Below are 25142 nucleotides of genomic sequence, written 5' to 3' on the forward strand. Positions count from 1 at the left end.
ACTATCAGTAACCCCTACCTGGAATCCAAATAGTCAGGGAACTGCCTGGAAGCAGTGATCGGAGGTTAAGTTTGCAGGGGGGAATAGGGCAAGTTCTGTGCCAAAATAGACATTACCGAAGCCATGCTGAATCAGGGATGGAAGCAGGTAAAGGGATTTGGAATTTGGAGGGAGAAGACAACTAAGGGTACTTGAGGTAGGAAATGAGAGGGAGGCTGATATGACACAGAATGGTTTTATGTAGGGCTCCTTGTCAACTAAAAGGGTAGAGGGGGGGGGAACCCGGTCCCAGGAGATTCTGAAATAATTCAACACTTCCCAGGCCCTTTGGACAGGCTGACTGGCTGGTTGACTGAAGCCTCTTTCGTTAGCACAGACAGACCCAGAATTTTGCTTCTGTAGAGGGCTAGCATCTAATATATACCTTTCTGGATCCACAAGGTCTATCGGGCTCTCCTGTTTTTAATTTGGATGCTATATAAGCCATTACAGGTTCAGATAAAATTGTATGGACTGAGATTGAAAAGTCAAAGGAATTGTTTTTTTATTTATTTCATTGTTATTTATAATTGCCTTTAAACGTGTGTATTCCATGGACATTTGGTGAATCTTCTTTGCTACGCCACAGGATGAGGCACACATTTGCTGAAAGAAAAAAAAAAGGGGGGGCCAATCGCCCCATGGGATAAAGCTGACATTTCCTAATGAAGTATTTTGGCTCAGATTCTCAAGGTATAGTGATGCCATCAGCTTTTTCTAGCGCTTTGACTATTGGAATGTATTAAGCAGACTAAAGGCAGCACTCAGCTGAGTTTATCATGGAATACAATCGCTTTTCCCAGACAGCTGCTGGAGCTCATTCAAATCTGAATGCAATTCCTCTCTGTTCTGTCACAAATAGGCACATATATTCATTGGTGTGAAAGACATAAATATAATGCAGGTTCTCTAGGCCAAAGAGGCTATAAGCCTTTGGTAATCTTTCACCGGAGAAAGAATGTTCACGTCTTTCCCCGCTAGCTTTCTTGAGTAGTACTATGACTTGGCAGCTAAAACTGCCTGGTATACAGTGAAAGATTTGGACAGTGTGTCCAGTCAGGAAACAGCAAATCTGCTGAGACTACAAACTGATTGATTTACAGTAAAATCCTAAACAGAGTTATATCCCCCATAAGTCCATTGAAGTAAATGTTTAATAGTCAATGCGTAAAAAAATGCAAGTAAAATAAAAGGATCAGAGTGGCAGCAGAAAAGGATGAAAGACTTCTGGAATACATCCAAGCTATCCTCTCTCAATTAAGATCCTTTGGTCCCCAGAGGAATAGATGTTTCATTTTTTGAGGCTTAAGAAACTCACACGCTAAGGGATAGGGGCGGGAACAAAGAGATCAACTCTTAATACCATAATCTTGCAACTGCCAAGAGGATCCCAAATAAAAAACAGCCACCAGTACTATGCACACACTGTGCATCTACATGCTCCCACCTGGTTTATGCTGTGGACATGTGCATTTCAAAGTTGTAATGCCCCAGCTGAAAGGAGAATAGATGTTTTACACTAATAATTCTCCAACTTTGGTTTAAGAATTCATAATCAAGCGGAGAGGGTACTACTATAAAATCCTTGCAACATCTTAATAGTTCAGTCAAAACAATGGAAGGGAATGAGGCTGCACCTCAGAGGTAGCAGACAAGCTTTGCATGCATTAAGTTCCAAGTTCAACTAAGGAAGAGAGGTAGCAGCAACTGGAAGGACCTTTGCCTGAGATTTTGGAAAGAAACTCTTAGGGTAGGTCAATAAATCCATAATCCAGTCCATTATAATCAAAATGGATTCTCAGGACATAACTATCCCACCAGTGTGTTCTCAAGTAATAGAATCCTTGATTCTACTATTATTACATAAATAATAAAAATATGGTTTAGCTCTGGATAACATCCCTGCTTCCACACACAAAAATCTGACCCCTCTCATTTTATATCAAGGAGCAAAATAAAAAAAAGGCTGCTGTTGGCATTATGTCTCTGCCTTAATCAAGATTATGACCCCTTGATCAAGATTGTTGGTAAAGCTTCATGATGTTTGCGTCGTGAAGTTTTTTCCACACCCCTCGTTCCAGATCAAAGTCATGGTTGAGATAAAAGATTAAACGCTTCCATTCCTTGTCGTAATAGTGGTCTGAATACTTCTGGTAACCTTCTGTGATGTACCCATAAGCGCTTACCTGGGGAAGGCAAAAAATCCAAAAGATTAGGGAGTTATAGGGAAAAATGTGTTGGCTATAGAAAATTAAGGGGCAAGGGAACATGAATTTCAAAAGGGAAAGTAACTTACAGATGATGGGAGATGGGTGAAGAAACAGTTGGCTTACCAAAATGTAGGTGTTGCCAAGCAGCCCCCCTCCTCTGCTTGTAGATCAGCCATGGACTATGCTTGAGTTTCCTGCACTACGATACATCAGAGATTGCCTTGCACATGTATTCCTGACACACGTGTCAGTTTCATACTTGCTGCCATAGACTGTGTCAGTTCCCTGAACTGAGGTCAGAACATTTGATCTACTTGTGTGCCCTCTGCCTTGCCATCAACCACAGACTGTGCTTCACGTGCTGTTTCTCTCTGCCTGCCATGACACCTTGCCTTACCCTGGGCCCCACCCACGCTGCTAGCAGCCAGGTGCCAGCCAGGGAGATCTTCAGTGAACCTGACCAGGCGCCCCCTGGCCAGCTCCCGCCGGGAGCCTCTCACAGGCTAGTTACCAAGCTCGCCCTCGCTACCGGGCAGCCTGCTAGAAAGCCCTAGCCATGTCCAGACGACAGCCTTGTTCTTAGGCAGCCAGGAAACCGAGGGGAACTGCCTGCTTTGGGAAGCCATTTCGAAGAAACGAGCTGACCACGTACACAGCGAGAGAGCTCCACTCTCCTCTGCATATCTTAACACCTATCCAGAATGAAGATTGGGCACCAGTCAGCCAGAGCAATCAACGAGCGCACATCAAAGCAGCCTCTGCACGCCGGACTTGATGGCACCAGGATGAGCGCTGGGAACGTGCAAACTGCCCAGATCCCCTTCCTTTCACCCATCCCCTCTCCCAAAAGGTGTCATGATATCAATCAGACTTCAAACAGTGTCCAATCAAGGCTATTCTGATAGCCTCAAATCCTTTAAGTCGTGAGAACCACTGAACGGGGCGCCCGCCCCCAAATACTTTGAAAGTATATAAGCTAGCCCCTCAAACCAGAGGGCGTGTGCCATTCCTGTCCCAGCCCCCTTGCTGTCTCTCCGTGGTTCTGGTGCTGGCACTGGACCACGTCGCTGCCATATCTCTGACCTGCCTCAGGATTGTAAGTATGCCCTTGTCATCGTGGGGTTCCTGCTCATGCATCCGTCTCTAATTTTCCTACTCTGTATTTCTTAGCTCTTGTATGTAATCTTGTATGTGTGTGTAAGTTCAGGCATATGCCACACTATTAGAAAATACACTTTATTGATTGAATATCTGTAGTCTGCCTCTTTATCACGTGAGTTTCTGAAGAAAGGACCTTGGTATAGCTGGCTAGATCCACGCTAAATTTAGTTCTGGACTGCTAAGCTAGTTCCCCATCCAAATAAAAGGCAGTTCCAGTAACATAGGAAGCACAGAACTGGCAGATGGTGGTGGCACTATTGCAAATCATGGAGAGAGATGGAGAAGGGGCATACATATCCCATTTAGAAAACACAAATGCCACAAAGGGATTGAGACGGAAATCAAATATGCATTGTAAAGCACAGAAGATTGAAAGGTTACATCAAATTTAAATTCTATTTTTTTGTTCCTTCATGACGCCTCAGAAAAGTGCTTATGTCTTGTGCAGCACCTCCGAGTACTTACCTGATCACAGAGATGGAGTGCAGTTAGTAAAATGAAAGCACCTGTGGTGGGTCTATAGAGCCGCCAGTAGGATTTGTCCAAACTTTGGGATTTTAGAAACCTGCAGCGGGACATAAGATGGCAGATGACATTCTTGTGAAACACAATGTTTGTGTTGTAAAAAATGGTGTTTAACCATCACACATATAATGTAGGCAATACGGTATACACCAGGGGTCCTCAACATGGTGTCTGTGGGAACAATGGCACCAGCCCTGGTTTTAGACAGTGGGTAGGGCCAGGGCATGCAATAGCCATCATGGATCCCCCCAGACAAAAATTCCGCACATACCCTGATCCAAAAGATACATAACAAAACAAATCACTTGGCTTTCCGTTACTGTGAATAAAATAATAATTGTTCGTTAGGTAGGAAGCTTTGAAGGGAAAGAACAAGATTATTAATTAGTAGAGTTTACTTAATTTATGATTTACACAGTGCACGTTGCAATGAGATACAGTGCCAAACAAACAAACAGGAGCAAGCAGAATCCGGAAGACTCCACTGGCCAAGGGACCTAGCCAGAAGACTGATGTGCGCTATTCATTAAACGTAGGTGAGACACAATTTACCCGGGTATAAGCCCCATTGAATTGAGACATCAGTCTCTCTCAAGAAGTACTAAACTGCAAAAATCTACTAACCTGAAACAAATAATAAGAACAAAGAAAGAAAGCTCACAACATGAAAATGCTTAAATGGGGGAAGGAACATTTTGGAGATGTGAAAAGTCAGTTTTATCATCCAGGGAAAGAAGGCAGGTGAGCCGAGTCTCCTGATGGTGTTGTCTTCCTGTATCTGCACTAATTTAGGAAAGTGATTCTAGCCCCTGGATGCTGAAATCCAACTAGCTCCAGTTCTCTCTTGCAATTCCATCCTATTCCCTCCTCTCCTGCTGCTGCCGCCGCCTCCTTAAAGCGGGGAGGGGAAAGCAAGCCGGAGAGCAGGGGCAGCCACAGATTGGGCAATTGAAATTACCCTGGAAATAGTTTCCAGATTAGCTCAATCCATGTTCCTGATCAGGTTGAAGGTACAGATCCTTAGAAGATCAAAGAGTACAGAACAGAATAGATCTTTTGGGAGCCATCCTAAGCAGGTGTCCTTAGAAGTAAGTCCCATTTTATTCAATAGGCTTACCCCCAGTTTTCTGTTTCCTTGCATATAAGCTTTTAAAAATATAACTTGTAATACTGATTAACTACAAGGTATCATCATAGCTCCAATACCAGGCATTTTGATAGAAATTACAACTGCTTTTCTTCCTTACTAATAAACATTTCCCCCTCTGTGTAGCAATATCTGCAGACTGAGAATTTACTTTATGTATCTGATGAAATAGATTCTAACTACGAAAGCTGGAACGACAATACATATTTTTAAAATGGTGACACAAGATTCCTTTTTGGGTTTGCCACAACAGAGTAACATGGCAACCCTTCAAAAATTTGTCTTTTGTCCCAAGATCTCACTAAGAGCCAAGCCACAAGAGACAAACTACACGAGGAGGAGCACATGAAGGGAGCCATGGAGATGGTTGCTCAGAGGGTTTTTTAATTTCCTCTGTCAGTTCTGAGAGGCAAGAGGAAATAAAGAAACCTGAGCAGGGTTAGCTCTGTAGAGAGGGGAAATTGACAAAGCCTTCCTATCTCTTTTAAAACTCAGCTTCCCGGCTAACACTGCAACTCCCTTCATGTGCTCCTTCTTGTGTAATTCGTCTCTTGTACCTTGGCTCTAAGACACTGTTTTCAGCACAGGCTGAGTTCTGGAAGAAAAATACTTCTGAGTATGTACTGAATACCTTTTACCCAGTCTCCTTTCTTCCCACATACTTTAATAATTCAGGAGCATACTTAGAGGAAGCAAAGGGATCCTGAATAATATTTTTAAACCTCTCTGTAAAAATGAGGATAGGATAACCACGTGCCCTATACCTTCTATGAGAATAAAATAAGAGGCTTGCTGGGTCACATCAGAGGTTCTCTAGTCCACACTATTTCCCACGCTAGCCAGCCACATGTTTGTGGGAATCCCATCAATAAGATATAAAGGCAACAACCGCCCCAAACACTTGCTGCTATAGTTAGGAAAGGCGGCGGGGGGGAGTTGCTTTCCTTGCTGGGAATGAGCTCAGAGCAAGGTTTCCCCGGAAAGCACCCTGGTACTCACTTGCCACCACTCAGGGACCTCTTGAGAATAGCTGGGAAGCTGGGAAGCCCTAGCAAAATTACAAAGCAACAGAGTGGAAACACTGGGAAATGCCTTCTAGCAAACTAGGTAGCGCCCCAATGACCTGGCACCTAGGGAAGGAAGTCAGAGAAATATCCTGGAGAAATGTATCGGACAAAGGAAGCCAAAAATGCCTTTATAGAAAAGGTTTATTATAGGAAAAAAGAGGGAAAGGGTGAGTGGATTCAAAAGGGGTAGGAAGGAGGACAAAATCCAAGGGAAAGCACACTATCACCAGTAAACTCTTATTGGTCCCTCCTCCCTGGTTCTGTTGTGTTTTTAAGTCTATATGTTTTTATAGTAGGGGTAGAATGTGCTGTTAAGCCATAGCTGATGGAGGGCGACCCCTGCTGGAGTTTTCAAGGCAAGAGACTAACAGAAGTGGTTTGCCCTTACCTGCCTCTGCAACACTGGTCTTCGTTGGAGGTCTCCCATCTAATTACTAACCAACTACTAACCTTAGTTTCTGAGTCCTGACAAGATCAGGCTTGCCTGGGGTATCCATGCCAGGACATATTTTATTGTATTGTACAATATTTTACATATACATTTAAAAAGCTACTTTAATCTTTTAAACATTTCAATGCCTTGATGTTTGCTGCCTTGGGGACACTATTTGGGTGGAAAGGTGGCATAGAAATGTTTTAAATAAATAAATACATTTCTCGTACATTTTATCCCTTGACGGTTATATAAGCCAGGGGAGAAAGGCATAGATGAGGCTAGCTAGCATTGCCAGTAAGGCTTTTATAGGGTATCCGTTTATACAGTACAATTACTCCTCTTCTCCTAAAATTCATCAGCTACTACTGCTAAACTTTGGAGCTCTAAAACTTTATGCAGAAGAAATATTTTCAGTCGGCACAGCTACTCCTACCATTGCGGCATAACGGATGTGGAAGCTGTGCCTGCCCAGTACTGCCACAATTATTAGAGCTCAGATGCACTCACATGCATCGAATCTGGCAATCATACTTATGCTGGACGTTGCAGTGACAAAGGGTTATTATTGAAGTTAACTTTATTTATGATTTACCTGTTTTTGATGTATCTGAGAAAATCTGGATGAACCACAAAGTATTTATCCAGGCTGAAATTATCAAATTTTTCCCTTGGCTTTTTCCTAGGAAAGGGAGCAAAACGTTTAATTAGCTATTGATACCTTGCCTTCATCCCCAGTGCTGACCCAGAGCAACTCACACCATTCTTTCCGCTTCCATTTTATTCTCACAACAACCCTGTGAGGTAGGTTAGGCTGAAAGAGAGGGACTGGCCCAAGGTGACCTAGTGAGCTTCCACAGAACCTGGGTCTCCCAGATCCTAGTCTGACATTCTAACTACTCCACTATGCTGATACGCCATACATACACCATACCCTCAAGCCAGGCACATGCAATTCAGCTTTCAGTTTTAAAATTTGAATTGCCTGTGGGTCAGGGTTTTTGTAGCTGCCTTCAGTTACCATGGTCAGTGAGGGAAAGTGGCATATACAGGTTTAAATAAATGGGGGTGGGTGGGGGGAGTAGTTGACTAACTGTTAGGAACTGTTAGGAACCATTGCCTTCTATAAAGCTAAAGCTGCCAAAAAAAAAAAAGCTAAATGAAGAATGTTCTGAATAGGGCCTGGACCACACAGCCTCTCTCACCCATAGTAGTCCAAAAATCCTTTCCTGACTTCCTTGTTCAGCAGAAGAGCTTTCAGCCATTCGTAATCTCTTTCCCCTTCCAGGAAATGAAGGTATTTGATCTCCTAGGAAACACATCACACATATGTTGACAGGGGGTAGGACAGACGGAACAGAAGCACTGCCAGAATGCATTGGGCAATCATTGAGCAGGATTGGGTGTACTTTGTGCCAGCCAAATGAAATCCAAGTTCTGTTCCAGGCTTCATTGTGAATAAATTATGTCAGTGATGCAAGGCCAGCCTCAGCTTTTCAGAGCAACAGAACAGGGTCAAAATGATGGAGTGCTGATTTAAAAATATGGAGATGCTTCAGACTATGTTAACCCAAGAGAAATCTGAGAACCAGTGGCCACAGTTTTTTTTTTTTGGGGGGGGGGTGTTATGCTAGCAAGCAAGCCTTTATTGGCATATATAAAATATAAAATTTTAAATACAGTCACTGGGATTTTATGATAAAATCAATAATGCTCAGTATGAGGAACTGCTGCCTAGCTTCTAAGTAATGGTTGCTCATCTTGTCAGCATGAATATCTTAATGGTTCAGGGAAGCTGACACCAAGGAAACTGTATTACCCACTGCAACTTTTCTGCTTGCAGTGGCTGATTGCTGGTTTGAGGCTAATGGTCAGTCATCTCAGGGGTTCTGTGCCGTTTGGCGATTTTATGCATGCTTAACATGGGTATCAATCTCAGTGGCATTTTATTTCAGACTAAACAGGTCTCAAGTCGTGGCTTGAGATGCGGGCGGCAATTTTGTTTAATTGCTGCTGCCCTGCTTCCATCTGCATAAGTGCCAGGATGGTGTTGGCGGTGGGATCTCCCATGCAACGTAGTTACTGTTTTAGGAGGCAAATCTCATCACTCCTGCTTTTGCCCTGCTTCCTACTGCACTGAAGTGACTGCAAGAGAAAGTGTGAACATGCCACTTAAGATTGCCTAAAAGTAGTTCTCAGGCACATAAACTGAAATCTTTATTTTAGCCTCCAACATCAAGACAGCATCCCACCAAATTCCAGAGAAAACCCAGCCCTAGGGAATTGTTGGAGCCATACAGATGTGCATGGTAGCTCTATAGCCCTGCACCTTCATAAGCACATTACTACTGATCACAACATTATACACATCACTTTAATTAAACTCTTATCAAGAGAGCCTTGAGTTGCAGCTGTTATCCTGCTGTGGCTGAACAGGACACACTGCCAAAAGTACTATGAAACACCAAGTAAAATATAGCGTTCAAGCCCTTCTATGGAAATATGGCATACTTAACAAAAAAACCCATATACAGTGTGAACTAATTATGAGTAATATAGGTATGAAAGGACTATTGCATAATTGTATTCAATACTGATAGAATGGAATCAATCAATTCTTACATTTAGGGGAAAATGGGGAAAGGATTTTGGTTGATATATCTTAGATTCTGATAGAAATGGATACAGAACGATATTTCTTCTAGATTAATTTCAGCTAACCTAGAAGAAAAAACGTTAATATTAAAAATCAATGGTATTTAACACCATATAGAATACACAATATATAAAACAGATAGGGATAAATATTGGTGGTGCCTTGCTAATGGAGCATATTTTAAACATATCTTTTGGATATCAATTTGGTTATAAATCTGCTGACCGTGGCAAAAACGTATTGCAATAAATTGGAAAAATTAATAAACACCAGCAAGATCAGATGGTTGTAATAAGATTTGGAAAATGAGTATAATGATCAAATTAATATACTACGTATGTACTCTACGTCAGATTTTGAAATGAATAAATTTTATGAATGATGGCCTATCTTTTACTGTTCTGGAACTCTAAATTCCAAGATGGAATCTGCCCATATGTGTTCTTTGGTACGCTATAACTGATGATGATATGAAATTAATTTGTAAAATTGGCTTGCTTATAAGAACTCGTTATCTATTCAATTAATAGTATTTTTTAAAGAGACACATACCACAGCACTGCAGTGTCCAGAATTCTTCAAATTTTGATATCCCACACCTGAATAGCTAAGATACCTGGCAACCAGACCAGAAAGGTGAATACGGGCCCAAAGCTTCTACTTTAGAGCACAGTATGTCAGAACTGCGATGTAAATCTGCCCTTAGGCAGATAAATGAAAAGTAACTACCTTGCAGGCTGCAGCCCCAACAAGGGGGTGGAGGACAAGTGTTATGCATCTGTCTTACCTTTCCCATGGGGATCTTCTTGAATCCATGGTTCCCCAGTATCAAAAGGGAAGACATTAAGGAATAGGCAGTGAATCCATAGAAGGATGTTCTTGTTCCCACATCTCTCTCATAACCCTTAATCACAGCACCGCTCACCCTGGACCAAGAGAACATATTGAATATAAAGTTAGCCATGGAGGATTTCATCACTGGATTTCAGGTTCTGCTACAGGGTTGAGGAACTTCTTTAGTAGATATATAACAGACTCGGGCTTCCTATGGAAAAATAATTCCAGAGGAAGGCATGCAGAATGTTTAATTGCCCTAATTTATAGAAAATAGAAATGCCAGTTAAGATCACACTCTTCCTTACATATATAGTCTGTTAAAGTATTATGGATGTTTGCTTGAATTTGAATTTCAGTGAATGTTCCAAATACACCTGAGTGAATTTATAATCAGATTCTGATGCCAACATTTATATACACTGCTAGAATCCTTCCATATTTTGGGGGGGAAATGTGGCCAAAATAGCTTGGGGACCTTTCAGATTTAGTTGAGGTTTGGAACACTGCATTCCTATTTTGTAAACCCAGCTACTGAATTAAATCCACCCCTTCTTATAATTTCAGGAAGAATTTAGTGCCAAAGAGATTTTCTGGCAGATTGCAGGAGAAGAATGAACTGATCTAAATGCCCCTTTCTACCCATTAGTTGTTAACTGGGGTTATTGTGGACTTCCCAGTCAGACCTAGTGAAAGTCTCAGTTTTCTCTGTTAAAATGTGGTCATCAAACCTACCAGAAATGACATGCTACAGTCTATATGAGGCAATACCAATCAAAAGGATGGTCCCATAAGTGGCATAGCTAAACCTTAATGATATGCCCTATTATTAGTATGATCACAAAAATAGCCACAATATATTCCCTAGGAAAGCCTTTGACAATGTTTGAGATCTGTACTAATTCAAGTTGGAAAGGGTGAAAACTTCGTTGGAATCAAACCAGGATCACTTCTAAAACTTAGCTTATACAGGCATCAGAGTGAGGTGGTAGAATCCGTGGGGGGTAGAATGGTCTGTACTACTTCAGATTGCAGTGGAGAACCTCATTTTTGAATGCTTACTCACATAAAAATGTCCTATATATATAAAAAAACTAGCATGTTAGGGACAGTTCGTTCTCTGCTGGGCTAGTTCCACTGAAAGGCAATGTGGTGAAGTGGTTATTAGAATGTCAGACTGGGATCTGGGAGACCTAGGTTCAAATTCCCACTCTGCCATGGAAGCTTGCTAGGTGACCTTGGGCCAGTCAAACAGTCTCAGCCCAAACTAATCCAGTTGATGTAATATGAGAATCTCCAAGCATATGGAACCAGAGGCAGTGCTCCCGTAGAAGAGGACACGAAATCTGTGGTTTCTAAGCCGGCCCCAGATCGGGCCTGAGGAGGATTTCTACATCTATCCCACCTCTGCGTTTGCTCTGTGCATGGAAAGGTCACCAGAAAGAAGGAAAGAGACTAATGCAAGGATTTAAATTTATACAAACTTCAATACACCCGGACATGTTGTAATATTCTTGAATGCACTTTTTGTATGTTGGATTCATTCTTGTTCCTGAAAGAACTGCACAAATATGTATGAATGTTTAAATTATATAGCACTGGCACTTTAAAAATTGAACGCTTTGTGAAGCATTGTTTCATTGTATTCCCCGTGGGCTTGCCCTTTCTTTCATACCAAACTACCTCAAAGGGCTGTTGTGAGGATAAAATAGAGGAGAACAATGGAAGACACTTTGGGTCCCCATCAGGGAGTAAGGTGGGGTACAACTGAAGTAAAATAAATATTTGCTGAGAGAACTTTTGACATAGTTCACATTCAGAAAAGTCAGCCCCGCTTGAACTCTGAAGTGGTACAATCCATTCCCCCACCTCAAGAAACTTCTACTTCAACCCCACTTCGTTTTGCTACATGAATAGGCAAAACCTAAACCTATCAACAAGAAGGTGGAAAGTGAAACCTGACATAACTCCTTTCCTCACTGAGGGATGGCCTGAAGATGTATATACTTCATCAAAGAAACATCACCAAATTGCCAGTTGCCCACACATTACTTTCCACTTTCCATGTGAAAACCCTAAATAGTGAATGAGGAGCATGTTTCAAATGTTCCTTGCATACGATTAGGAAGTATTGGCGGAGATGGGAATACATGAGGGAAAAATAAGCTAGAAGCAGCAGTTTCCTCTTACCTGAAGACGTAATCATGGGAGTCAATCTCCTGGCCCATTCTGGAGTTGTTTAATATTCCTCCATTTCCTACTACAGCACAGGTAATACACCTGGAAGCCTGGCTGCTGTTGTGTGCCATGAGAATTTGGTGATAGGGTTTAGGAGAAAGCATGGTTATGACTTCTTTTACCACTGAAAAAGACAAATACCATTGTTCAGCATAAAGGGCAAGCAGGAACACAGGCTGGAGCCACACATCATTGGATATATTGCACTATTGTTGCATTCACTTAATGATTGCCTTGCCAACACAGGAAAATCCAGGAGGTGAATGACTATAGTCGCATAGTCTATAGTCTTCAGTGATGTAAGGATACAGCTATACCCTGAACTGTAAGGAGAATATTATAGAACTACAGCAATGAACAGGAGTCCATGACATTTGCTATTTTAGTTTGGAGATACAACATGAAGGCTCACTAGTGCATTATTTGTGGCCCTTTTTCATGTGTGTTCAGATGGACTACAAGGAACCCATGGGCTGGAAAGGAACTTTCCTCACTGCCCATTTATCTAATTTAAGCAGATGTCAAGCTTAAGAGAAGAAATGCCTTTGCAGCCCTTCCCAATGACAGGCCTCTTCTCCTTTCTGAAAAGATCTCATTTATTCACTGTGCATGCTTCATCATAATGACTTCTAAAGGAAGACTCAAGGATTCTGGCCACCCCTTTCCTGGGTGCTTCTGGCTACAGGCATCGGGAGTTTCAGTGAATTGCTCCCTGTACTTGCCTCCCCTAGAAGTAAGCATCGACACTTTGTGCCTGGGAGACCAGACATTCCCAGGTCTGAGGCAGACAGTGGTATGACCTGTGTGGTGCAGTAGGGATCTGGAAGTGGGTTTAAATTCCCACTCTGCTATGAAAGTGAGTCACTTGCTCTCGTCACAACACAACCCACCTCACAGGGTTACTATGAAGATGAAATGAAGGAGGGGAGAATGATGTATGCCACTCTGTGGAGGAAAGATGAGATAAAAATGTTCTAAATAAATAAGCCTACTGTTGGTGAGGAGGAAGAACGCAATATGACTTAATCCATAATATCATTCTGTGCACACAGCCTCTTCCTCCAAAACAGAGAAGGTTCACTACATTATAGTGCAGCACAATGTATGTGCTGTTCTCGGATGAGGATCCCTATCAATAAGAGGATTTCCTCTATGGTTAGCCACGGTACTGAAGATACTGCAAGAGTTTACTCATGTAGCAGTACCAGCTGTGAAAACACAATGAGAACACAGGCACTTCCTGTAAGGGCAAGCCCAGATTTAGTATCTGAAGCGGAAAAATCCAAATGGTGCTCTCCAGTTAAAATAAATGACCATTTGCTGCCCTTTAAAGGCATCCAAAATCTTCCACAGGAGGCAGCCCTCTCCATATACCTTGTAGTAAGGCCTGCCTTGCTTCCCTTAGCAAACACTAAAGATTGACTCTACGTGCTTGTGTTCCAAGGGCAGGCTTATGTTTCCTCTCCACTTGGACTTCTGTAAATTTCCCAGCAGCTCAGATAAACGGGCAATTACTTATTTGCTTCATCACACTGGAGGGAAGGAAGAAGTAGATACTGAGTTGTGGGAAACTGACAAGTCGTTGCAGCCTGCTCATTATTAGAGTCAGATTTTTTTTTTCTTCCAGTGGGAAGAAATCTCATGATTAGTCCCTTCTATCTCTCCCCTAGTTGAGTTACTCACATGAGTAATTTAGTTCCATGAACCCAAAAGGTGGGGGGAAATGCTCCATGCGCTCCCATTCACTGTCAGTGAAGTGACTCCTGTCCATAAAGAGTGTGATGTTGGGCAGGAAAATGCCCTGCAGCCAGTCAGACTTGGCAGCCTTGACCCGCAGTGAATTTGGACAGGTCTTGAAATACAAAGAAAAGGAAACAAAAGTTGGGAGATGGCTATCGCACAAAGCAGATTTGCACAGTTGATAGTGATATCCTCTCACAGAAGACTATTAATAAGGATGAAATCCAGTTTGTGTCGGCTTCTGTGTCCAATATTCCAGTAGAACACGTGAAGCTGCCTCATCTTGTTCAGTACCGTTTCACTGCAACCAGCAGCAGCCATCTCGGATCTCAGAAAAAGACTTTTCTCATGCTTGGTACCTGAGATCTTTTTAGCTGGAGATGCCAAGGAGTGCTCTACCACTGAACTGTGACCCATTGTCTTGTTACTACAGTCCTGGCAGCCATTTACATATTATGAACGTTAAAGTTCTCCTGGTGCTTTTTGGACTCTGCCATTACTTCTACAGCATCTGTCTTGGATAGTTTAAGGAATATTTTCTCTTATATACACACCTCATGAATTAAGAATCCTGCTCCACTATATGTTGTAAGAACACAACAATTTCAGTGGTGTCACCAGTGGTAGGGAAATCACTCCCCAGGGCAATCCGCCAGGCCAGCTCCACTGAGACAGTTAGGTGACTGGCATTCAAATGTACCGCTTTCATCGAGCCTTTCATCTGACGAAGAGAAGCACCTGGCTCTAGAGCTACTGGTTGGCTCTCTATGCAGCCTGAGCAACTGTGTAGGGAGTTCTAGTTAAGTTATATTTATTTATATTTATAGCTTGGTTTTCTCTTGAGGCACTTGAAACGATTTACAGCTAGGGTGGCCAACAGGCCTGAAGAAAAATGACCTGTCCTTTTAGCACACATGGAAATAGGCAGGCAAAGCTTTTCATGGCATGGAGGTAAATCACAGCATCTGGTAAATAATATCCCATTAAACCTCAATTAAAGGGACAGAAGGACATTTTTTTCTGTAAAATAGTAAAGAGTCCAGTAGCACCTTTAATACTAACCTACTTTTCTAAAGCATAAGCTTTTGAGAACCACAGTTTTCCCCTAGAGAGCCAAACCATGTTTGTGTACCTATGAGGGATCATCGGACTTACTACATAGCCAGAGGCTATATACATTCAGCTTTTCGTGTGATTAGAGCTGCCACACAAGATGTTTTTAAGCAACACAAGGAAAATGGAAATCTGATTCCAACCAGACAGTCAGTCATGCAGACAGAGATTCTATGACTCTTTTTAGTCACATGCATGATGGCATGCCAAAAAAACTGCCTTCATTTTATTGTTGTATTATAGAAACGCAACACGCTATATACAAAATGTGCAGAGAAAGACAGCAAAGACTTTTTGGTCATGAAAGTGACTCTTACAGTGCAATCCTATGGAGAGTTACTCCAGTCTAAGACCAATGATTTCAATGGCCTTAGACTGGAGTAATTCTGCATAGGATCGCACTGTTAGTGTATATTGCTTGCAAAGTTCTTCTTCAATGATAAAAGGTGGAATTATTATTTTTCAAAAAACAAAAGCCTCAGACTGTCTTGAATTCTTGCTCCGTGGCAGTTATAGCCATGCAGAGATTTAGGGCGGAACAGCTTTAGACTGGAAATGAAACTCATATGATTGACTGCTCCTCCATACAGAAAAATGTCTTCCACATAGAAAGTCAACATGTTGGTGGAAAGGGCTAGCCTTTACCCTGGCATGTTCGTTTTCTATATTGAGGGAGGTTTTGGTATAGAAAACAGTCATGTGAGCCCAGCATTCTGAAGGGGTACAGCCCAGGCAGTAATCTATCACTTCAATATAATAATAATTTATATATTAACCTCTCTTATATACTAGCTTTCTAGACAGATTAGTGTGCCACTCACAGCTGTGAACGAATTCAGTGTCATTATTCCCACAATACAGCTGGAGAGGTGGGACTGAGAGGAGCGGCTTACCCAAGGCCACAGTAGTGAGATCTGAACCAGCAAAGTGGTGTGGAGAACTAGACCCCGTTGGCTGTTGGTATTTCCACTGAGAATCTTATGTCCTTGAATGCTGTTGTTGCTCTTTTACCCTATTATAAATTCTCTATGATCCAAAAAAGAAAATATGACCTAAGTGTTTCCCACATGCATACTTACACTGGGTTTTCTTGGCATTTGATCCACAAGAATCAGATCTGCTTTGAGCATCGGTGAGGGAATCAAACTAAAGTGGTGTCTTTATGTTTTCTGCCCTAGAAAAATGCCCCATCTGCTGCAGGCTTTCTGTTTCATTAGTTGATTGGCTGAGGAAACTTGCCAGTTTCCGCCAGTTTATCAGCTGGGGACAGGTCAGTTTCCTCAGTTGGTGGGCTGAGGAAACTTGCAAGGTATTTGTTTGTTTTAATGTTCTGTTGAGGTTTTTTAAAAAAAAATTAAAAAGAAAAAAAACTGGATTGGTTGCTGTTCAACCAAGAAGGATGCAGAGGAATAAATTTATTTTTTATTTATTCATTACATTTGCAGTCCACTCTCCCCACAAGCAGGCTCAGAGCGGATCACATAGTTCAAAATACAAATATAAGCAGTTAAAAAATGGTAGCCTAAAAAGAGCAGTTGCCGTTTCACAATCCACCCTCAGCAGTGCACATTGCACAAACTTGTATGCAGTCATTTGGGCCCATGATGGCAGATGACAAACAACAGATAAGAAGAGCAAAAACTGGGAGGGGACGCTCCCCCCCCCGGTAGAAGGCTGAAGGGAGACCCATTTGCCTCAACCACCAAAGGCCTGGTGGAACATCTCTGTCTTACAGGCCTAGAAGAATGATAATAAATCCCACGGGGCCCGAGTTGTCACAGACAGAGAGTTCCACCAGGTTAGGGCCAGGGCCAAAAAGGCCCAGCCCTGGTCGAGGCAAGACCTTGGGGTCAGGGAACACTAGTAGATGTTTATCTGCTGAACAGAACACCCTCAGGGAAATATGGGATGAGAGGCGGTCCCACAGGTATGCTGGTCCCAGTCTGTTAAGGGCTTTAAAGGTCAGAACCAGAACCTTGAACCTGATCCGGAATTCCACTGGGAGTCAGTGCAGCTGGTGCAGGTCAGGTGTCACATGCGACTGGAATAGAGTCCCAGTCAGGACATGCACTGCTGCATTCTGGACCAGTTGTAACTTCCGGAGCAGGCTCAAGGGCAACCCAGCGTGGAGCGAGCTACAGTAGTCCAACCTGGAGGTGACCATTGCACGGATCACTGTTGCCAGGTCGCAGGACGAGAGGTAGGGGGCAAGTTGCCTGATCTGACAAACATCATTCTGGCAACCATTGCGATCTGGGCCTCCATCCATAAGGGGATGTCAAAAGGCAGGGCCAGGGCCAGGCCTCACACCGAAGAAAGTATTCAGCGCTTCAAAAAAGCCCTGGTTTGACTTTGCTGGAAAAAAAACCCCTGGGGTATGTATGCAGGGAGAAAAACCGCAAAAAATCTGACGGCCTTTCACCATGCAGAATGCAAAAAAGTCTGGGAAGCAGTTTGCAATGCAATAAAGTCTGGGAATCAGAGTATTCTGACCATCGGTGCAAAACTCCGGAGAAAAACTGATGCAGTATGGAGTCAGAATCATCGTAAAAGCCCAGTGCAGAAAAGAACCTAGTGGAGGAGTGGTTGACTTTACCACTGCAGAACTGAGTTCCAGTCCTAACTTAGTTATGGTTTCACTATAAATCTTAGGTGAGCAAGCTAAACAAGAATTCTAATGGCACCTGACAGATTAGCAACATTAGTCTTTAAGGTAGTACTGTTTTATTTTGCTGCAATAGACTAACATGGCTAACCTCTGGAATTATGTAGGTAGGCAACTCACTCTAAGGTCTCCATCTGTCTCTCCCTTATTGTGAAGGAGTTGAAGCACAGATAAGAAGATAATAAACCACTAGTCTCTTTAGGGAATTTATGACCATGAATCTACTTACTGACTGTGGAGTTGAATTGTCCAGAAGATACTGGTCATCAAAATCCCAGCGGGGCTCAGATTTGAAGTCAGATGCTTTTAACCTTTTCTTGTGGGTTGCTGCAGGAATGGCACGTGTGACGTTTAGAGTTCCAGGATCAGATGCATTGTGATCTCTAGCAATAGAAACTGATTCGACTTTGGTAGACAGCTTCAGAGATGTGTACGTTTCTTTTAATGTTCTTTTCGTTTGCTTTGTAGTGGATGCTGGTGCCACATATTTAGCCTCAAATTGCTTCTCTTGTTTGTGATCTGGGACCACGTCATTATTTTTCTCTTCCTTTGAACGGAGTACCGGTATTATGCTCTTACTTTGTTTTTTATTGGCAGTAGGTGTCACAGTCCAATTTTTAGCTTGCATCTTATTAGCTAGGGGTCTTAATTCTTCTCCATCTTGTTTCTTATTGGCTGCTGATCCTATAAAACTATCCCTCTTTTGCTTCTCAATAGATGCAGATGTCACACTTCCATCCTTGGCATGCTCTCCTTTGGCATCCAGGTTGTTGTTAAGTGCCGGTCTCGTAACGGCATCTTGCTGTTGTGCCGTATTGTCAAGGCTGAGTATCACCTTTTCTGTCTCTTTGTGGGTAGCCCCAGCATTTTGAGTACTCTTTTGCATGTTCATTTGCGGCACTCTGGTGGCATGATTAAAATAACCAAATTGTCTAAGGAAAGTTCAAAAGACAGTTACCTCCAAAATACTTTCATAGAGGATAGTGTACTTATAGCAAAGGTTTTGTAGACAGCTGTGACAGCCAAGGGATATCCCACGTGCTCTGGCCCATAATTAATTCACCATAAATAGCAGTTCTGGAATAAGAGGGAGGGAACTGTATAGTACGACTTGTAGAAAGGCGATTGAGAAATTTTGTACCTCAGTAAAAATAGTTATAAGCACTGAGGGTGAGTTAATAAAACCTATCCTCACAAAAACAGCAGAGTTAAAACTGCATAGATGAGCTTGACTCTATGACATTTTGGACTTTCTTAATGAAAAGCTAGTATCATGGCCTCTATATGATGAAATGCTGCAACCAAAATGATTGGGGGGGAAAGCAGCTTATATATAGAACAGTTGGGGAAATACATTAAGAAAGGAAAACAGTTGGGAGGCATGGGCTCATTTGTTTGGAGGAAAGGAGTTACTGTTCTGTAGCAGTACTACCTCTTCCAGCCCTTTGTACCATTGTTATGTCTTGAAATAGACGGAGGATGGAACACAATGCCAACTCGTTTTACTTCTCCCTTCTCCAGTCCCATACTTTCAGACCTCTGCTGGCACAGCTGATGAGATCAGTACATACACACAGATACAAAGACACACACACAGATACTTGACATAAGCTAAGGGGAATTTCCCAATATGTAAATCCTGCCCCATTTGAGCACTGGATGTTGGTAACTAAACTGAAAAGCCCCCCCTTCTTGGTCTTTATGAGTGACCCATGCAATTACACAGGTTACACATTATTATAAATGTTTGTCGTACTTGCATAAATATGCAGAGTAGCTTCTGGCCATAAAATAGTCCATAATGATTAACTCATTGCTTAAAGGGTTTTTAAAATGCACGCATGCACACAAAAAACTGATTCTCAAAAAAACAAGGCTTGTATGTGTCAATTTGCAACCAGCTGTTGTGGCTTTGAATCACAGCCAGAGCACATGATGGTGCCCATTTGTCAATCACCAAAGTATAGAGGAAACATTGCAGGTGTTTTATTAATGGGTTGAGGTGCCAGCGCCTCTTCTTGAGAAATTGTTTACAGCCCATTATGCCTGGAAGTTTCCAGTCCCTCCGTCTCTGAACCATAATTCTATGGACATCTGTCACAATAAGCCACCACCATTGCTTTGTTGGCATAAGAAATCCCTGTTGTGGAGCAAGAAAAGCCATCCATGACAGTTTTTGCTTTTTTTTAAGCTGAAAGAAACAAATGAATTGACAGGAGAGGTTTACAAAACCCATGATGTAGGAAATAGGTCACTCCGTCCTGTCATACTGTCATCCTACATCTGGAACAAAAAGGTCAAGAGGGGATTATCTGAGATTGACTGCTGAGGCCACAGCTTCAATCAAATATACTGCTGATGACTTGTTGCTCTGAGATGGAAGAGTTCTTGCCCCACCCCTCTTCATCTCTGAGATGATGAGTCCTTGCCCCACCCCGTCACAAACACATTCTTCATTCCCTCACCATTTTGATTGCACTTCCTTTTCTCTGTTATCCTCTAAGCCAATTTTCACATTATCTGCTCCCTCATGCATGATGAATCATGATTTTAATTAAACCCCCGTTAGCTGTGACATTTGGATGTTCAGCAACCAGGAGTTATTCAGTGGCATCAAACTGTGGTTTCAAACTGTGGTTAATCACAACCTCAGTTTATACTAGCTGTGGTTTGTTGTGAAGTCTGAATTTAAAACCACAATCTATTCAACAATAACATTCTTTGGGGGCACCTGGCACAGAGACAGCAATATAGGAAGATGTTCTTGCTGGGACGTGAAGAAATAAGAAGCAGACAGACTAAGGTTAACACAGACATACAGGAGTTTGCTACTTGATTATGCCTGGTAAACTAACCAGAGCTTCTTGCACAAACTATGGCTTACATGCACCATGGTTTATCAAGAGGTCTGAATGCAGGCTGCAGGTATATTTATAGCTGCCTGTAAACAGGACTAGATACAGGTTTTTCTAATGTGCAATAAACTTAGCTTCCCCTCCACCTTTGCTGCTCAAATGACACAGATATCTTATATATATATATATTGGGGGAGGAGTTAAAAACACCAACATGATAAAAGGAGCCCCTGCAGCTTTAAGTATCAGGTATCTTCAGTGGTTGTTGTAGGCAACCATAACAGTATTCCAGGCTTGGTTTCTGTCAGTAAAAGGGGGAGGGGGCAAGGCCCTCTTTTGGCCTTTGAGGGAGGACTTATTGGGGCCAGGCCCAGCAACAACCACCAGACAACTTGATACCACCTGACTTGCCTGACTCACCCAGGCCTGGCTGCTTGCTACTGGTCAATAGCAGCTCCCCCCTCCCAAAGCCAGCATAGTGTAGTGGTTAAAGTTTCAGAGTAGAATGTGGGAGACTCAGGTTCGACTCCCCACTCTGCTATGGAAGCTCACTGGGCGACTTTCATCCAGTCATACATTTGCAACATGATCTACTTATCATGGTTGTTGTGAGGATAGTATGGAAGCAAGGAGAATGATGTAAGCTGCTTTGGATCCCCATTGTAGAGAAAGGCAGTATATAAATTAAGTAAATTAATACGGATGAAGATGGGGGGCAGATAAAAGATAACTTGTTTAATGGGTTTGAAAGAGGGAAGGACATAGGGAACGGTGGGCATATGGAGGAGAGCCAGGAGGAGGGAAAGAGAAAATATTGTGCAGTAGGGAATCCATGGAAAAGTGAATTAAACTCCACAAGTCCTTGTCAGTTCACCACCTTACAACTGAGGCCAGGTCAACCAGCACCATGCAACAGGGCCATAGGTGAAAGGCTGCCGGGAGGGTGGGAAGGGTGATAACAGAGGGGCATACAAAGGTGGGTGCGAAGGAGAGAAGGAAGCAGGAAAAGGGGGAGAGGCTATGGAGGGGCAGAGAAGAGAAAGGCAACATGGTTGTGGAAAGGAAAATGAGATGCCCCCTGCAAGTCCTTGTGGGCCCCCACTTGCAGCTTCTAATTCTTTGCTCCTTGCCTCACCTCAATTGGCCTCTTCACTGTAGTTTTTTTCAAGCAATATTTATTCAGCTTTTAAAAAAAATTATACTTGAAAAACTGCTTCAAGATGGGGTAGGTGTGGCGGCTTCAATAACAAGTCAATAAACGTGTTTAAAATTGGCTGAATGGTTCTCCCCATCCACCCACCCACCCAACTGTCTGGAGAATAAGATTGCAAATGTGCCCAAAATGTGGTGAATTTGTTTTCATAGCTGGCTTGCTGCACCCTACACAGTTATCTACACAAATGTTAACGGGAGATTGGTACTTGGTGCCATCCTAAGCAGAGTTACATCTAAGGTCGCCAACCTCCAAGTGGTAGCTGGACATCTCCCAGAATTACAACAGATCTCCAGGCCACAGAGAACAGTTCCCCTGGAGAAAATGGCTGCTTTGGAGGGTGGACTCTATGGCATTATATCTTACTGAGGTCCCTCCCCTCCCCCAGCCCTGCCCTCTCCAGGCTCCACCCCGCAAATCTCCAGGAATTTCCCAACCTGGAGCTGGCAACCCTACAAGCCTACTTACTTCAATTGACTTAAAAGTGTGTAACTTTCCTTAGGATGGCACTACAAGTAAGTATTGGAGGGTAAAATCCTGGCATTCCAAGCCCTACCAGACTTCACGGATCCACAGGACTGGCCCTGTAAAAAGAGATATAATCATGCCGAAACAGAAATGGAAATACCTTTATTTGTGTTTTCTGTCTCCCATCAACCTTCCCTAGTTGTGCATTGCATTTTCAATGTAGCCTCAGTCTAACTGAAATGCAAATATGCCCTCGATTCATCTGGATACTTTATTGTATTTCTGTTTTTTCTTCTTTTCCTTTCCAATACTTTCTAATGGTCAGTTTTTGATGGCTACAGTACAATTTTTTAATCTTGTGTCTAACTCTTGCTCTAAATTTTTCCCAAACAAGCATGCCCCATGCAAACATAATAGGTGACAAATGGCTGCCACACTCCACCTCCAGTAGCTTTTAACAATAGGAGACAATAGTAAATAATTGCAGGCACACAATTGCAGGAAGAACTGTTTAACCTTTAGAGTTTATACAAACATATAAAAGATTAAACTGTTCTGAGCAGTTGGTAATTACTGAAGCCTTAAACTACAAGTACAAATTTGAGGTGGGGGTAGAGGAAAGCTAAAGAAATATTTGAACTGCATAGTTCATACAGTTGTGCAGCAATGGGTGATGTATCACTTATGCAAAACCTAAGACGCATGTAGATTTGGAGCACTTATAGAGAGAGGAAGGTAGGTGCAGTTTTGGCAGATAATACTCTTTTTACTTCAGATTCTACAGAAGTTTATTTGCTTAGGGAATACTTATCATGTCGATTAATGAGAAGAAAGAAATGAGTAAGCATGACACCATGTACGCCTCTCAATGGGTAGAGTGGTTAGAATGTCAAATCAGGTTCTGGAAAACCTGGGTTCAACTCCCTGTTCAAGCCCATGAAATTTACTTAGTTCCTTTGGGTCAATCATTCTCTCTCAGAGCCAAGCTACAAGTGACTTTTTTCACGTGGAGAACACTTGATTGTTCTCGCAAGTTTTCCTGGGAAGTGAAGTCTGAGTGTCCTTCCCCTCTCTGTTAGAATCGCTGCCTGAACAGCCAGAGAAAGCCGGCGGCAGCAGCAGCTTTTGCAAGTCATTCCTCCGGTCACAATCCTGCTGGACAAGAGGGCTCCCAACAATTGTTTGCGGGTGGGCAGCTGCTACTTTCTTCCTGGGCGTCCTGCTCCTGAGGAGCTGGTCTGGAGAAAGCCGCTGCGTCGGTGAAGCTCCAGCCGCAGTGACAGCGGAAGAATCTGCTGCTGCTCTAACATGCCCTCATTCCAGTTTTTCTCCAGGAGCTCAGGAGCAAAGGAAGAAAGTAGCAGCTGCCCGCCCCCAAATGATCATTGAGAGCAGGCTTGTGGCTGCAGGAACGATTTGCAAAAGCTGCTGCTGCTGCCGGCTTTCTCTGGCTCTTCAGGCAGCGATTCTAACAGAGAGGGGAAGGACACTTGGATTGTACTTCCCAGGAAAACTTGCGAGAACAATCAAGTGTTCTCCACGTGAAAAAAATCACTTGCAGCTTGGCTCGCAGCCCTATCTATCTCACAGGGTAAAGGGGGGGAAGCACACATGCCACCATGATCATCTTGAAAGAAAGAAGGGAGGTGTAAATATCAGTTACATAGAGTACAGCCAAACTCATTTCATTAAGCAACTTATAAAGAACATTTATGAAGACAGATTTCTTCTTACCTGTATGGATGTTTTTCTGTAAAGCCAATGTAGGCAGCAAAAGATACAATGAGGAACAAAAAGGTTATGACAAGCAGCTTGGTGGATACCCCAGGAAACATTCTCCTGATTGGTCTCATGGTTGCATGAGACAGCCCAGGTCTCCCCTTTCCCTGCTACAGCTATACTGCACAACGATCAAATCTACAGCCCTGCTCCTCTGCTTTCCCCTAGTCAGGCAGGGCAATACAAACATTCCATTTGGGTGTTCTAGGATTATTCAGCATCATTCTTCTGTCAAAAAGACAGATAAGGTTATTTCTTCATGTCAGCCTTCTTTTGTGTGTAATTTGGACAGAGAAACACCCACAAGTCAAACTTAGAGCTTTCCATGACATAAATCGGTTTGTTGAAAGAAATGCAACTCTTGTTGGAGGCAAATATTATCTGAACAGATAATATTATCTGTGCTCCTGCCCTTGGACAGTTCTGTGAAAGGGGGGAAATTCAACAGGGGTGTTTCTTCCCACTGTATCTGAAGCTGTATCTACCAAAATTCCCTCACCTGTAAAGATATAGAACACCATTCCTCCTATAAATAGAATTATCCTGGGTATGTGAAGGAGTGAAATCTTAGCAGCTGTGTCCCGGAGGCTACAAGATTAACAATGCCATCCTAAGCAGAACTGCAGCTTTCTAAGCCCATTGGTTTCAATGTACCTTGGGCATATAACTCTGTTTAGGACTACACTGCAAGACTGTAATGTCTGAACAATGATTTATTTTAACTATACCTTTCTTTACAACATATGTGCACACGCGTGCACGCACACACACACTCACTCACTACAAGATCACCTCAGTGAAAACATACACTAGGACTGCATCTAATTAATAGCAGCTTACCAGTCAAACATAATTTCCTTCACGTTACTCTGAAGCAGCACAAGAATTTCTACAACCTGTTCAAACGCTCTAAAAAAGAAACACCAACTGCAGGCCTTATGAAACATTGGTAGAGACAGGATAGCCTGAACTTCCTGCTGCAGTCCATTCCAAAACACT

The 25142-nt window shown here is 42.6% G+C and overlaps 1 protein-coding gene across 1 annotated transcript; it reads right to left on the reverse strand.

The window, feature by feature from the left end:
• Window positions 1-519: 519 nt before the first annotated feature.
• ST6GALNAC1 (ST6 N-acetylgalactosaminide alpha-2,6-sialyltransferase 1) lies at window positions 520-24298 on the reverse strand. The gene is made up of 9 exons (XM_054975285.1): window positions 24099-24298; window positions 18058-18760; window positions 13994-14162; window positions 12263-12434; window positions 10026-10164; window positions 7788-7891; window positions 7178-7264; window positions 3876-3975; window positions 520-2225 (listed from the first exon to the last, which is right to left on the reverse strand). Exons 1-9 carry the CDS (start codon window positions 24215-24217, stop codon window positions 2055-2057), a joined length of 1764 nt encoding a protein of 587 aa, XP_054831260.1. The 5' UTR covers window positions 24218-24298; the 3' UTR covers window positions 520-2054.
• Between the last annotated feature and the right edge of the window lie 844 nt (window positions 24299-25142).

Source organism: Eublepharis macularius, chromosome 4, assembly GCF_028583425.1.
Source record: "Eublepharis macularius isolate TG4126 chromosome 4, MPM_Emac_v1.0, whole genome shotgun sequence".
Lineage (NCBI taxonomy): Eukaryota > Metazoa > Chordata > Lepidosauria > Squamata > Eublepharidae > Eublepharis > Eublepharis macularius.

What these genes read in the sequence shown, in the direction of transcription:
- ST6GALNAC1 (XM_054975285.1), bottom strand. Translation starts at nt 24,217, where the DNA reads ATGAGACCAATCAGGAGAATGTTTCCTGGGGTATCCACCAAGCTGCTT. An exon ending in ACAATTCAACTCCACAGTCA is followed by an intron (nt 14,163 to 18,057) that starts GTAAGTAGATTC and finishes TTGTATTTCAAG; the next exon opens with ACCTGTCCAAATTCACTGCG. An exon ending in CATGGAACTAAATTACTCAT is followed by an intron (nt 12,435 to 13,993) that starts GTGAGTAACTCA and finishes TGTCTTTTTCAG; the next exon opens with TGGTAAAAGAAGTCATAACC.